Source organism: Antechinus flavipes, chromosome 5 (genome assembly GCF_016432865.1).
Source record: "Antechinus flavipes isolate AdamAnt ecotype Samford, QLD, Australia chromosome 5, AdamAnt_v2, whole genome shotgun sequence".
NCBI lineage: Eukaryota > Metazoa > Chordata > Mammalia > Dasyuromorphia > Dasyuridae > Antechinus > Antechinus flavipes.
Window position 1 is genome coordinate 180,051,105 of NC_067402.1, and position 15,705 is coordinate 180,066,809.

At 31.3% G+C, this 15,705-nt stretch overlaps 1 protein-coding gene across 32 annotated transcripts in view; it reads right to left on the reverse strand.

Annotated features, from left to right (window-relative positions):
• PLEKHA5 (pleckstrin homology domain containing A5) overlaps nucleotides 1-15,705 on the reverse strand; it is a 188,782-nt gene that overhangs the window by 35,084 nt on the left and 137,993 nt on the right. For 18 of the 32 annotated variants that reach the window (XM_051961347.1, XM_051961351.1, XM_051961354.1 and 15 more), the window contains 4 exons: nucleotides 7,472-7,534; nucleotides 5,443-5,523; nucleotides 5,148-5,297; nucleotides 1,387-1,488 (listed from right to left, as the gene is read on the reverse strand). In XM_051961347.1, coding sequence (XP_051817307.1) covers nucleotides 1,387-1,488; nucleotides 5,148-5,297; nucleotides 5,443-5,523; nucleotides 7,472-7,534 — 396 coding nt within the window. Of the gene's footprint in view, nucleotides 1-1,386; nucleotides 1,489-5,147; nucleotides 5,298-5,442; nucleotides 5,524-7,471; nucleotides 7,535-12,315; nucleotides 12,446-15,705 lie in introns of those variants that run through there. The other 14 variants (XM_051961343.1, XM_051961348.1, XM_051961350.1 and 11 more) reach the window with 2 other exon arrangements.

A 15,705-nucleotide genomic window follows, 5' to 3' on the forward strand; every position in this document is an offset into this window, starting at 1 on the left:
AAGATAATTTTATCACCTCTGCCAGGTTGGCAAAAAGTAGTGCAAGAATGATCAAGTATTTCAGCTATCTCTGGTGAATGATCCATGGTATTATTCATATGCCACACCTATGAATTCTGCATGCTATCTTTTATGATGATAGAAAGATACACTACAGACTATAATGAATGGAGATACATTGTACTCAAAGAAAAAAAGCAAACCAAATTAAACTAAATTTTTCTTTCTTTCTTTTTTTAAAATGGGGGGGGGGGGGAGGAGGGAAGAGGGGAAGAGGTGGCACAGTGGATAGAGCACCAGCCCTGAAGGGCTGACCTGAGTTCAAATTTGACCTCAGATATTCAACACTTCCTAGCTATGTGACCTTGGACAAGTCACTTAACCCCCACTGCCTTAACAACAACAACAACAAAAACACACCCCTGCCCCCCCATGGCAATATAGGATTAACTTTTTAAGTTCAAAACATGATGAGACATGCAACTGAAAAAAAACACATTCAGGAAATCCAACCGTTCCAAAAATCTTGACTGTGACTGATAACTGGGGAGGAAAGTGAAAAAGTTATAGTACCTGCCCTCAAAGTATTTATATTCTAGAGATAATAAATAAATGTAGACAAATACATTTCAAGAGGAATAAGCACTAATAAATTCTGGTGGTAATTGAGTGGGATATAAGGAAATCAGGAACAGTCCTGAGAAGGAGGATGTATGTGATTTCTTTTACTTGCAAGGCAAATATTCACTGGCTCTTATTTCAAACTTATTGTCACTTTGTTTAGTCTGCTTCTACTATAATATCAGGTAAAGACACACATGGGCAGATTTAAAATTCAACCACAAACAAATGCTCATTAAATAAAAGATGACATGAGAAAAGTACATTTTAACTTTAAAGAATGATTTCTTTAGGGATATTTTGATAAGTTTGTGGTTAATTTAGAACTTGGGAGTGGGGAAGTCCAGATGTATAGCTTCATCATACTTTAGGTCTTTTTTTTTTTTTTTTTTTTTTTGCAGTTTTAAGCATCTACCCATACCAATTTAAGAGCAGCAACAACAACAATAACAAAAAACAATGAATTTATATTCTACTTGGAGTTCTTTTGATATTAATATTTTTGTTAAGTAGAAATGCAATAAAATAAAGAACTGATGCTGCACATCTTACTAGCGTATTTTACAATGGCCTTTAGTGAAAAGAAAATCAATTCTGACATGACTTTTACAAAATTCATTTTTGGGGGCAGGAAATGGGGGAACAAGGAGAAGAAGCAAGCAGTTCATTTCAGACTGGATCTTTTATCATATATTAATCTGAAATTATCTTATATCAAAGTATAATTAGAAGGCCAAAAAAGAATTTGAAATTAACATTTTATACCTGAACTTCACCAAGTCGATCCAATTGTTCTTGCATTTGGTTCCTTGTAATTGTTACATCATATTCTAATTTGTCATATTCTCGCCATGCTCTTTCTAGTTCCTGAAAACATGATAAGCAGCATTTATTAATCTCATTTTCTTATGATATTGCCTCTAAATATAAAGATTAGTTGAACTTCTTTTATGAACCTCCCAGAATATTATGGTATTAAGTGTATAAAAGATGTTGTTATTCAATCAAATTTCAGTTTTGTCTGTTTGAGATTGTTTCTTCTATCTTTGCCAAGAAAAAGATACTAAAATGGTTTGCCATTTCTTTGTCAAGTTAATTTTACAGATGAGGGAATTGAGGCAAGCAGAGCTAAGGGATTTGTTCAATGTTACATGGCTAACATGTTTGAAGTCAGAAAGATGAGTTTTCCTCATATTTTAGGCACTGAAGTTTCTTAAGAAGGATGAACATAGGTGATAGGTATAGTGGGAAAAGATATAAGTGGATGAATGAGAAGTCCAAGTAAAAGATCAAGACATGTTTTAAAAAGGCATAAAATTAACTTTTAACTGTCTTTGATGAGCTCATGAATTCAAATAAATTCATTATTAAGATGACTCTAAAATCTGCCTATTTAGCCCTTATCTTTCTTGAGTTCCAGTCCTTTACCATCACTACCTATTTGATAAACCACCTGGATTTTTCTAACTAAATGCATCTTTCTCTTCAATTTCCCTTTTTCTTTTAAAGGTATTATTGCCATATACCAATTGGTTGTCAAATTTTATTCTACCATCACCTCATTTATTAATCTCCTATATACTTTCTTGCTTCCTTACTGATCTCCTTCCTTTCAGACTCTTTCCTCCATTAGTCAATCAGTAAATATTTATTAATCTATCACTAACTACCAGGCAAGGTACTAAGCACCAGGAATTAAAAAAAAAAAAAAAAGAAAGAAAGAAAGAAAAAAGAAAAAGAGAGAGAGAGAGAGAGAGACAGTTCCAGTCCTGCAGGAGCTTGCATTCTAATGTGGGTAGACAAAACAAAAGGAAGTGGAAGGAAGGGAGGGAACAGAGAGGATTTCCCAATGTAGGGCAGTACAGTTTGGAGAGAAATGAAATTAGGATTGATTTCTCATCATAAATTGGGGCTTCTGAGAAGAACCAGTCAATTACAAGAAGAAAGTACTCTGAAGCAGAAAGTATTTGAGTATGAGAGGTAGTCCAAGGTAAAAGGAAACTCACTTTTTAAGCATTTTCTCCCACAATGGGAGATTCTGTAATTTCAGCTGTCTGAAAATTTCAGTTTCACTGAGTATCTTTAGGCTATAACCTCCCTAGTAGAAAGGAACCTCAATTTTCTGGAAACATGGTATATACAATGATTTATGAGACTTCCCTGAGCTTCTTAAAGTGGGATTAAGTGGGAGATGGGTTTGTCAAGGGAGGAGCAGTAAATAGGACAAAAAGATAAAGGACAGTGTCTGTTTGAACTTAACTATAGGGTTGAAACTGGAAAGGGAGGAGAATGAAATCAGAAGTAATGGCCTAAAAAAACTACCGAAATTGAGGGAATGAATATCACATTGATTCTTTTCTTTTGCCTGAGGCAATTGGGGTTAGGTGACTTGCCCAGGGTCACACAGCTAGGAAGTGTTAAGTGTCTGGGGCCAGATTTGAACTCAGGCCCTCCTAACTTCAGGGCTGGTGCTCTATTCACTGGGCCACCCAATTGCTTCCTATCACATTCATTCTATCACACAGAGATGACAATGAATTACCTGATAAGACAACATTGCATGGCAGTGGACAAGAATAACAGTAGCAACCTAACAATGAAGAGATGCTAGGTGCTAGTGCCTTGTGGTAAGTGCTTTATAATCATGATCTGATTTTATGATTTATGATCATGATCTGATTCTCACAACAACCCTGAATTCGAGGTTATCATCACCACCATTTTACAGATGAGGAAAAGTGAGGGAGGGGCAAACAAGTGAAGTGACTTATCCAAGGTTGCACAGCGAATAAGCACCTGAGATTAGATGTGAACACAGGTCTTTGCCTCTATCTACTGCTCCATCTTGCTACATGGATCCTTTCTGCTTAATTATTTCATCACATGTTCTTGATCCCTCTTTGCCCTTGTGTAATCAGTGTAAACATTCTGGATTAAACAATTAGATGTCTTTGACCCTATGACACAATATGAACATTCTGCAGGCCACATTTTCACGCAAATCTCTTTAGTAGTGATAAGAATATTGGTAGGTCCTCTTCCTATAATTCCTAACATTAGGACTTATTCCCTAATAGGGAACTACTAGGACTAGTTCCCTATTTCTATAAAAAGCTATGAAGTAATAAGTTGGAATGGCATGGAGGACCAAGGATTTACATATTACATATAGCTATTGATCTAGGAGAGATGATAAAAATTTTTTTCTTCCTCATTATACTTAAGGGGATGTCCTTCTCTGATAGCTAATACCCAGTTGAATAATTCCCCTGAAACTGGGACATGGTAGTATCCTTTGCCCTAAACCCATCTTCCCTCATGTTTGTAAAGTCATGCTTTAGTACTCCAGGTATTTCAAATCAGGCCTTATGCCATTTTTGCTTGTATTAACTAAACATATGCCATAAGAAAAGAGCTATTGTTTTACTGTTTATTGGCAGTCTGATTACTTTGCAAAATTTCCTTAAGTCTCTAAATTGATAAAATACTCTGGTACAAATTCTAAATTTGTTTACTCATGTACTTGTTTATTTATTTTTATCCCCCTCCCCACCAAGGTAAGTGGGGTTAAGTGACTTGCCCAGAGTCACACAGCTAGGAAGTATTAAGTGTCTGAGGTCAGATTTGAACATGGGTCCTTCTGACTTCAGGGCTGGTGCTCTTATCAGTGCACTGTACCATCTAGGTGCTCCCAATCAGGATAAGTTTAAACTTCTTCTCCCAAATTCCAGTTCCATAGCTCCAACTACTACTTGTTAAGTCACAACTTCACAGAAGGTCACATTAGTATCTGAAACTCATTTTTAACTCTATTCCTGGCCTTGCTTTACACTTCTCTATTTCTGTTAGAAGTACTGTAGAAGAGGAAAAGGTGGTCAAGAGTACTGAATACAACAAAGACCACTTTAACTGATTATTAGATTAATTAATAAATGTGCTCAGGAAACAAGACCAAGTTTCCTGAGCAATATGTTTAAGGTCTAAAGAATATGGCAGTTACATGTAAATATACTCTCAAGATTTGATGCTGTTAAGTTTGGGGCTCAGTCAAGAACTCTGATTTTATTACTTTTCCATGATAATTTAGAAAAATTATTAGAAGCTTCCAGACAATAAATAATTAAGTTAAACTATGAAATTTTTTCTTCATAATTGTAAAGTGGTAATGTACAAGTTGTGCTTAATATGCTTATTTTAGTTAGAATTAGTTAGCAATGGAATCACATCAAAATCTACTATTATTTAATTGTGCTGGGGAATGTGCCACATAATATATTCCTGTTAAAATGTTATTTTCAAAGTCTATGTGCTTATTTTTTGGTAATTATTTTGCCAAAAAAAAATACATTATTGATTTTAAGATTTAAAATTTATTCTTAATTGTTCCAAGATAATGTTTATTAATGTCATGCAATTTAATATTTGTTTCTTATGTGAAAGAATGAATATTTCAATTGGAAGTAAAAAAAAAAATAAGAAAAACCAAAACCTCAATGATTTTTACAAGAAAAAAAAAACCTACTTACCGCTGTAGCTCGAGACAATTCTCGGCATGTGCTAAGTAGTCCATTCTGTAAATCGTCCCTTTGCAAAACTACATTCTGAATGGCTGCTGGATTATCTGCATTCATCTCTATTTCTTGGCTGGCTGATAGCAAAGCTTGCTCAAGCATGTACTAGTATAATAAAAAGAACTACTTTTAATGTTCTGAATTACTGAATATATATAAATATAAATATATATATTTTACTTCAGTTATTGTCCTGATAAAAATAAAATAAAATAACATCAATTTTAGGTAATAAACATAATCGCCCTACTTTCTCCTTGTGAAGCTGCTGAAGTTTCTCTTCCAATGCATGTACCGCTTTATCTTGTTCACATAATCTGCTTAATTTGGCCTAGGTAAATAAAAGAAAATTTCTATGGTTAATAATACTTTTCAATATTTTCCATTTTGGCTTTAAAAGCAGACAACATAAATTTAAAATAATCATTTAATTTTTAATTAAATGATTAAAATGAACATGATCTGTAATTAAAATAAAACACAGGAAAAAGATTAAATACTTCAAACTTCAACATTTTCCCAGATATATCAAGGTATCAGAAAGCCATCAGTCAGAAAGATTTGGGTCTCAAGACTGCCTTTGACATATATTGAGAAATATCTTAGGCAATTCTTTAAGATAAGAAGCTGAAAACAGTTATGTCTGCTTTGATAGAGGAAGTTTACTCACAGGAAGTTCCCTACACCAAATGTAAAAGGTGGCTTGGATTAAAAGAATAGTCTGCAAAGATGAGGCTATATACATTTCAGTGGATAAAGCCAACTTTGGCATCGGGAAAATCTAGGTTCAAGCTCTGTTTCTCACACATATTAGCTGTGTGCCTGTGAGCGAGTTACAAACTTTATCAGTGCCCTTAAGTACAATGGGATTGTGATTTAAACACTAGATGCTTAATCTTATGAAAAAAACAGGTACAACTTTGCCTCTAATATATAACCCAGACACATTTTCCCCACAAAGTCTATGGAGGCAAAAAGCTAAGCAAAAATTGTAATAACAACTAGGATATGTAACTTTAAATTACACTTCATTACATAACATTAGGGTAAATGCAAATTATGCAAATACAAATATAATGAAGTATACATTCACCTGTCACTATAATTACTCATTTAAATGTGGTTAATATCAATTTTTTTGTTTTAAAATATCGAGCATTTTATACAATCCTTACGATAAAAACACTACTTGAATTTGATTCCCATTAATTCCTCATAAATCCTAAGGAAAAATTTTAAACACAGAATTATTTTTAACATAAAAATAAGAGCTACAGAAATTAGCCATTAGTTCACATATTTTATTAGTTTTAGCCTTAGGTTATAATTTAAAACATAGTTTTAATTTATTCATATTTTCTTTTCACTATAATCATATGAAAAATGTTAGAAGGCACTTTAAACTTTGTCAAAATAAATTTGTCAAAATGAAATTTTGACATTACTTGAAAATCCAAGTTAAAGCTCCTGGGAAAAAATTTTAAGTATCAAAATATATTTGCTCTGATGTCTCAGAACCCAACCTTAGACATAACACAAATAAAGAAAAATATGTCAGATTCTTAACTTCTTATACTTAAAATTATTAAAATAAAGTAAAGGTGCAAAGGTAAAAATTAATTACTCTGCTATTTACCATAGAAAATATTAACAAAACTCTCAAAGAAACTCTGATAATTTATAAAACATATATTTGGAAGTACTAAATAGAGAAAAGGTGAGATAGAAAATACTGGGAGTCAGATTTATGTTACGTTCTCAATTCTGCCCTTAATTAGTGATGTGACCTTAGGCAAGATATTCTGTCCAAGACTCTCAGCTCAAATTTAATCATCTCTAAAATAAGCTATATTATTCTGTTATTCTCAGGATGCTTGATTAGAACAAAGTTATGGAATAAATATGTAAGAACTAAATTGCAAAGACAGAATAGCAATTTGGGGATCTTAGAGGTGAGGATTACCAGTCTAAATTTGGGATCCAAAAGGGATTATAATAGTAATGGAATCTGAAAAATGGATTATCTCCAATTTTTTTCTTTCCCCAATTTGAAAATGTTATTTGATAAAGCATTATACTCTTAGTAAAGAGGAAATCTCTGAATATTGTCCCTAAATCAGGCATGCAAAGATTTAAGACAAGAAAATAGTGAAAAGGCTAATTTTCAACAATCTATAATAATTCTTTTTACTGGGGAAGCCCTTCTGTGCTTACATAAAATGCTCTGGCATGACAAATATGGCAAAAACATCAGTGATAAATGTCATAATGATACTTACATCAATATCCACCTCTTCAGATCTGTACTTGTACAATGTACCTCTATACTCGTCTTGTGATAGCTATAAGGAAGAATACTATTGTCATAAAAACAACTTCAAAAATACAAGAATGAAAGTGTTCAGTTGGTAGTTAACAATTAAAACACATTATATCATTTACATGACCAGTAACAATTTATGGTAAGACAGATTCTGATTTCATTGGACAAACATTTATCAAGTATGGATTGCTTCAAAAAGGAAAAGATATGTAAAATTAATAATTTAATATCTTCACATGACCTTTTAAGTTAATATAATCTTAAAGTTGTGTTTCTTAGGCATGTGTACTATCTCAAAAAATAAGAAAAACATAATCATAGTAAAGAACTATAATTTCAATCAGGTTTAATGATTTCATGTTGAAAAAAAATTTTACATGCATTTTATGTATACACACTTATAAATGTTGTACTTTATATTTTAGTATAATTTTGCGTGTAAAATGAATCTAATATCTATTTTGTAAATATGCCAGAAATATAAGGAAGGAAATGGATTATTTTAATTTAAAGAAAATATTGACTCTTCTCCCTTGTAATCTTTAAGATTCAGAAGGTAGAGTCTAAAATTCTTTTATATATTTTGTATTATAGTGCAAGTGCCATATTAGCTTAATTTTAAGGAATTGCACATTTAGATTTTTTTCCACTTAGCTAATTTTTAAGTGGTTCTCACTACTATATATATACTTGTCCAGAGTCACACACATAGGAAGTGTTGTGTCTGAGACCAGATTTGAACTCAGGAACTCCTGACTTCAGAGCTGGTACTCTATCCACTGAACCACCTAGCTGCCCCTCACCATAGTACTTTTGCACAAAAAAGTCCTTATATCCAGCAGGATTTTTTAAAAAACTAAATATCATTTCTTATCAAATGTAACTTTTTAAAGATTTCTACTGATATGTAAGTACACAAAAGAACAGGTGATAGTCTATGAAGGGATGGCTTAATATCTCCTTAATCTTTTTGAATTACCCATCTTAGTGGAATTATGTTTTGACTATGAAGCACAACTGAATTCTGCTACAAATAACAAAGTTACACACACACACACACACGAAACCATGTGTGTATGTCAATATTATAATAAAAGACAATGAATTGTAATGAAAAGAGCACTTGGAATTAGAAGACCAGTTCTACCACTTCTTAATTTTTATGTTTCCACACTTGAAAAATGGACAATAATTGTAGTACTTTTCCACAAAGCAAATGTGAGGTTCAAACAGGATAATGACATGTAGAGTATTTTATGTTATATAAACACAATGTAATTAATATAACTTTATATGACATCTACCATAGTATCAGTTGATACTGACATTTAACCTAGTAATGTTTGAAATGTCAGACTACTTTTATTTAAACTCAAGGATTAGTGGGAAGCTAAACAAATACACATAGAAATCCACATATGTGTATATTTATAAACATTTCTAAACACTATAATTTTTAAAAATTGAAGTGTTTCATTTTTGAGGTATTACTTAAGAATTATCTGCAAGTGCATTTTGTGATAATTTAAAGGTAGGTATAGTTATATTAAATCATGAAGTAATCTTTATTTTAAAATAAAATTCACTCTTTCTGGATATACTTTAAAAATCATCTTACCTTTAACTTATTTTGAAAAACTCTAAAATGCAGAAAACATTTATTCTAAAAGCTTGATGGTAGTTTAAATATCAAATGTTTAACTATATCTAAGGTATAATTCTGAGTTACTAAAATCTGATAAAACCTTCAGAAGTAAAACATGCTTAGTGAAAACTTTTAGGAAAAAACTTTAAAGGATCTCTGTATATATATATAATTGTATATTATAGTTTTGAAATCATATTTTGGTTAGAAAACATCTTTAATAAAAACTGTCATTTAAATTAAATGAATTAAAACCAATTCATAATAAACTGCTTTCATTTCTGTTTTTCTTCTCGGGTTATTTATACCTTCTGAATCCAATTCTCCCTGTGCAACAAGAGAACTGTTCGGTTCTGCACACCTATACTGTATCTAGGATATACTGTAACCTATTTAACATATAAAGGACTGCTTGCCATCTAGGGGAGGGGGTAAAGGGAGGGAGGGGACAAATCGGAACAGAAGTGAGTGCAAGGGATAATGCTGTAAAAATTACCCTGGCATGAGTTCTATCAATAAAAAGTTAAAAAAAAAAATTCATAACACTAAAATGTAGCCTTGCCACAAATGAGAAAATTACATAATAAGTGAAAAATATTACTGCCTGTTTAATTAATTCTGAGTAATCTGAGTTTTCTTATTGCACAGAAAGGAAGGCAAACATAAAGGGATCTTAGTTAGAGCAAGGAACTAAGCACTTGGGAATGTGATTTTGAAGAAAATATGTCATAGAATTAAAAAAAAAAAGTTCTTCATATATTTCTACCAAGTTTGACATATATTGGACTATTTGCCATCGTGGGGAGTGGGTGGAGGAAGAGGAGGGAAAATTGGAACACAAGGTTTTGCAATTGAAAAATTATCCATACACATGTTTTGAAAACAAAAAGCTTTCTTTTTTTTTTTTTTTCCAAAGTTCTTTTTAAAATTCTGTTTGACATCTGATGATACTGATGAAGATGGATATAGTAGATCTATAGAGGGCAGGCTTTGGATTCAGGAATACTTGGACTCAAATCCTGGCTCTGATATACTAGCTATGTGACCAAAGGCAAGTGAGTTACTCTCTTAGTAACCTAGACAACATTGTAAGACTATAAAAGTTGCAAATCTTCATTCGTTGAGGTAGTTGTGTATCCAACAAGCTCAAAACTAATGAAATCACAAGTTTTGCACTACCAAAAGAAAATCTAGGATGCTTATGAGTGAGATTGTAAGCTACTATCAGAAAAGCAAATAAAAATAAATATAAGTTTTCAGGGTGAGCTATGGGGAAAGAAAGCAAAAATCGGACCTCAAGAGGATTGTTAAATTTCAATGGTCACAAATTCAGTCTTTGAGAAATATATACTAAAATAATACTTATATTTCTCAAAATTCCTCAGTGTTAATATTAAATTCTTTTTGGTCTGTGAGGTACACAATATTAAGACTGATTTCTTTTCCTAGAATGTAAGACTGGCTATGTATGGCTAATGATATCAACTATTTAGTCTTTACCTTGTCTCTAAAGTACCTGTAATACTAAGTAGGTAATAATTTTTTCCTATTCCCCTTCAAAAATATCCGTTTACCCATTTACATAAATTTATGTTTTTTAATAGTTCTTTCTGAATTTAAGCTATAATACTAGAGATTATATTATGCATCATATTATAGTATATGACTTGATGAGGATTCAAATAATTTTTGCTTTATCAAATCTGTATCTGGCTCATATTACGAATTTTTACACACACACACACACACACACACACACACACGCTCTTATATTATGAATTTTTATACACACACACACACACCTTCCCTGCCTCCAAATCTTTCTCTTACTCCCTTCTTTCCTCCTGCCCTGAAACACATATCCCAATACAACAAATAATAATCCCTCCTATATTTAAAGTGCACAGAAACAGAAAAACCCCCAAGTTTTTCTATAGAAAGGATATATACTAATATATATATATATAAATATAAAAATAAAGGATATATGTAATATATTTTCAATACTAATATTTTCATAGTGCAAGTTTTTGAAGATGACAAAGGTTTTTTTTAAATTGGTAGCTTTCTCACTAAGAATAAAAAAAATTTTCTTTGCTTTGAAAGTAATCTTGTTTTAATATTTAATGCTTTAATTTTTATTGTGAATTATATATAACTGTACTAAATTGGAAATTTTATATTTCAATGTAGAAATTATAGGTTTTTTAAAAAAATTAGTTTCACTTTTTAATATTGATTAATATTTTATTTTATTTTTAACGCTTTTAAAAAGTTATTATTAGGACTATTTTTTAATAGGTAATTTAAAGTAAATTATTACCAGAAATATCCTAATATACTTTTTAAAAATCTGGTTACTTTAAAAATTATGCAATGTACAACAAAATTTGAATATAAGTTGGTAGAATACTTTTTTTTTGTAGATCTGTGATTAACCATATTTCTAAGGCTAAGTCTTCTACTCCCAAGAGATACATACATAAATATATACACATGCACACACGCATGTTATGTATGTGAAAAATATGACAAATGGAAAGAACTATTTGGAGAATTACCTGAGAACAACAGGAACATGAGAAAAGAATAACCCCACATTTTTTTTTTTCCCACCAGAAATAGTTAACTCAAAATTTTACTACATTTTATAACATTTTCTTCTTCATATTTAAAAATATTTTGATTTAATCTTCAGAGTTAAAAACTAGATAAGACAAAACCCAACAAGTTGTGGGCTTTTTTAAAAAAATAAAATCATTAAGAAATAGATTAAAACTAAGAACCAACTATCTAGAAAAACCCATCTTAAAATTACTTCTGAAATGTTTTTGCATTGATAGAGACAAATGGAAATTCATTAAAAATTTTACTACAGACCTGTAATACACATGATTTGTCAAATATGTTAGACAAAATACTTTAGGGAAAAGACAGACTTCATATTCAACAGCAAAAACGTTCAGCAAAGCCATGCTCACAATCCCGCAGCATTTCATAAAGCATGGATGATTTGTGGCTTTTCAAACAAAAAAAAAAAAAAATAAGAAAAAAAAAACATTAATGTTATGAGTAAATCTGGGGAACAACCAAAACTGTCACTGAGGGAGTTTTGCAGATGATAAAGCAGTATCATTCACTATCCAAGACCTTACTTGCTGGTACAGTTGGGGTCTTAGCGCCGAGTTCTCAATCATAGTGTGAACCATGGTGATTAAAGGTTCATTTTCTTTCATCTATTTCAAATCAGGAGGAGCATACAGCAAACATCAGTTTACAGCATGGCTAGATTTGAAAGACGACACTGTAAATATAGCCTCTACTTGAATGTCTTCCTAACAGTGTAGTAAGTCACACCCAAGTGTTAAAAGATTATAAGGATAAAAAAGCATTTTATCTAAGTAACAAATGGCATGAAATTTCTAATAATATAATTTAAAAACTATTATTTTCTAATATAAACTTGATAATTGTAATTACATTTCATAAAACTTGTACAATCAACAGTAAATTATAAATCAAAGCATCTATGAACTTAAAAAGGAAAATAATTTTGAGTAACTTAGTATCATGCTATTAAAATGTTCCAAATATTTATAATGAAAAGATAGCAAAGTCAGTCTCTAATAAACTACAATATGTTTCTCAGCATACCTTATTGTCTAGAATAATACATTATTGCTATTTTGATTCAATATATTATATAATAAATGTATTTTTGTTTAAAAATGTAAGATATATTTCAAGGCTAAATATACATGCATAACTAAAATCTGCAGTATGTTGTGCTTTATTTATTCTTCAGATGCAAGTCTTAAAAAAGAATGCTACTTTTTAATCAGCTTTATGTTTAGCATAGTTGCCCATGTTTAGTGTTAATAAAATTTATTTTTGTTGAATGGAGTATGAACCATCAATTACTTTCATTTTAAATACTAATGAAAAGTTTCATTCAATAGATTTACAACATAGGAATTTTGAGATTACATTGCCAATTCAAAGTTTAATTAAGTTATAAGGTTTAAGTCAACAACTATTAGATTTATAGGTAAAATATCTTCTATGTGTGTTTGCTTCTAGAAGGTAAATGATTGGGATCAAGTCTTATTTATATACAAATGGGCTTATTTTAAAGTTAAAATTATACATCAATATGTATTTAGTTTTATCATTATCTTTCCCTATGAATATGCCTGCTGTAAAAATAATTATTACTCTGGATTACTCCAAATGTAGCTTGGAAATAAATAAGTGACCTTTTTGGGAGGGAAGGCTTATACAAGCAGAATGCATATTCTATTGGTTTCTACATGGAGGAAGAAGTAGAATTCAATTCATTCAAGTAGAACAAAATAAATGCTGGAAGCTCTGTTTCTGTTGTCTGAGGAGCAAAATGGCTAGATTTGAAAAGACTCACTATTAGAATGGACAGAGGGTTAGAAAGTTTTTAAAGACAGCATTTTAAAGACTATTTACTATTTTTCAGGTGGAAGGAGGAACCATATTAATAAAGTCATGGTTTCTTGATGCAATATATTTAAGAATTTTTCTGGCAAAACTTGAGGGACAAAAGCTTTTCTATGTACAAAAAATCAAGTTTTCTTTTTCTACCTTCTAGCCCACAAAGGAATGCTAGTAATTTTACGATAACTGTGACAATAATATAACCAACTTAAAACAAAAACAAAAAACTCCAACCTCAATATTGATATCCATTTGCTTTAATCTAGCAATACCACTATTAGATCTGTATCCCTAAGAATTCAAAGAAAAAGGGAAAAGATCTGTTTATACAAAAATATTTATAGCATCTCTTTTTGTGATGGCAAAGAACTAGAAATTAAGAAGATGCCCATCAATCTGGAGAACTGCTAAACAAATTGTGGTATAAGAAATGATGAGCAAGATGGTTTTAGGAAACTCTGATAAGAGTTATATGAATTGATAAAGAGTAGAGTGAACAGAACCAAAAGGACAATGTATAGAAAAATGAAAATTTTTCTAAGGATGATCGACTTTGAAAGACTTAGTTACTTTGATAAAGACAATTAAGATAATTCCAAAGCATTCATGACAAAAAATGCTATCCACTGCCAGATGTACTCTGAATGCAGACTGAAGCATTTTTTCAAAATTTTTCTATTTTTTCCTTTTTTAAGGGTCTGGGTTAGTGTTTTCTTTTAAAGCATAGTTAATATAGAAATATGTTTTGTATGACTTCACATGTATGCTCTCAAGGAGAATGAGGTAGAAGGGAGGTAAGAGAATCTGGAATTCAAATTTTAAAAGAATGTCAAAAATTTTTTACATGTAATTGAGAAATATCTAATAAAATAAAACACATTGAAAAAATATTGATATCAGTTTGATATTTTCACATCAGATTGATATACCATAAATACTTAAGTCAGTTAATTGAAATTAATACTCTTCTAAATTTTCCTTAGAAAAGAAACAATTTCCAATGCTAATTTCCTTTAAAAATAATTCTACTTCCAAGAAGATATTAATTACTTTAACTAAAACAAACTGACAGATAAATGAAATCAGGATAAATAAAATCCTTCTCAGACTGAAGAAGTGATAACGGAAGTATGTTACATAGAGGAGAAATGAAAGGGCAAACATTGATACGACTGTGTCTTAAAAATAGAGTAAGAGCTAAAGGAGAAAGAAACTGCTTGCCCTCCCAAGAATGATATATAGCAAAACTACAAAAATTACTAAATGATCATCCAGTTATTGTTTGTCCTTTGTTTTCAAAAAGGATCTATGACATCATGGATGACATCCTGACTTCTGTGTAAACTCTGTAAGGCAGAGTTGCACTATCTTCAGCCTCACTCTCTCTTCCAGAGTCACTGAAATTCAGTGGCAAGACAAAAGTCAAGACTGGTGATGACCCTGGGGAATCAATAATGACCTTTATGTCTTTGATGTCTGACCAAGCTTGAAACTCTAAATCCTCCACAGTCACTGCTCCAATCCCTTCACTGCTGATAGAACAAACTGTTCTCATCTGCCCTTTCTGTTGGGGGAAAGTCTCACATGGCTGGATAGATACCTTCCCTATCTCACGGTCTGTTGTTGCTTACCCATTGACTTAGGGTAAGTTTCCAAGATATAACAGAGAAACCCTCTAGACTTATGAAAAAGATAACAGGGGGCAGCTAGGTGGCACAGTGGCTAGAGCACCAGCCCTGAAGTCAGGAGGGCCTGAATTCAAATCTGATCTCAGACACTTAACATTTCTTAGCTGTGTGACTCTGGTCAAGTCACTTAACCCCAACTGACTCAGCAAAAAAAAAAAAAAGATGACAGCCACCTTGTTCTGGTGAATCATATGGGAATAAATGATACTTGTAGAAAGAATCTAAAAAAGTATTTCTAATGGTCATGATGTCTTAGGCAATAAAGACCTTAAGGGTACAAGTTTTTTTTTCAAAAAGGCAAGCAATGAAAAGGGGAAAAAATTTGGGAGGTTAACTAAGAAGGTTGTATGTAAGCATAGGTCTGCTCATCTTTCTTAATCAGTTCACAATATA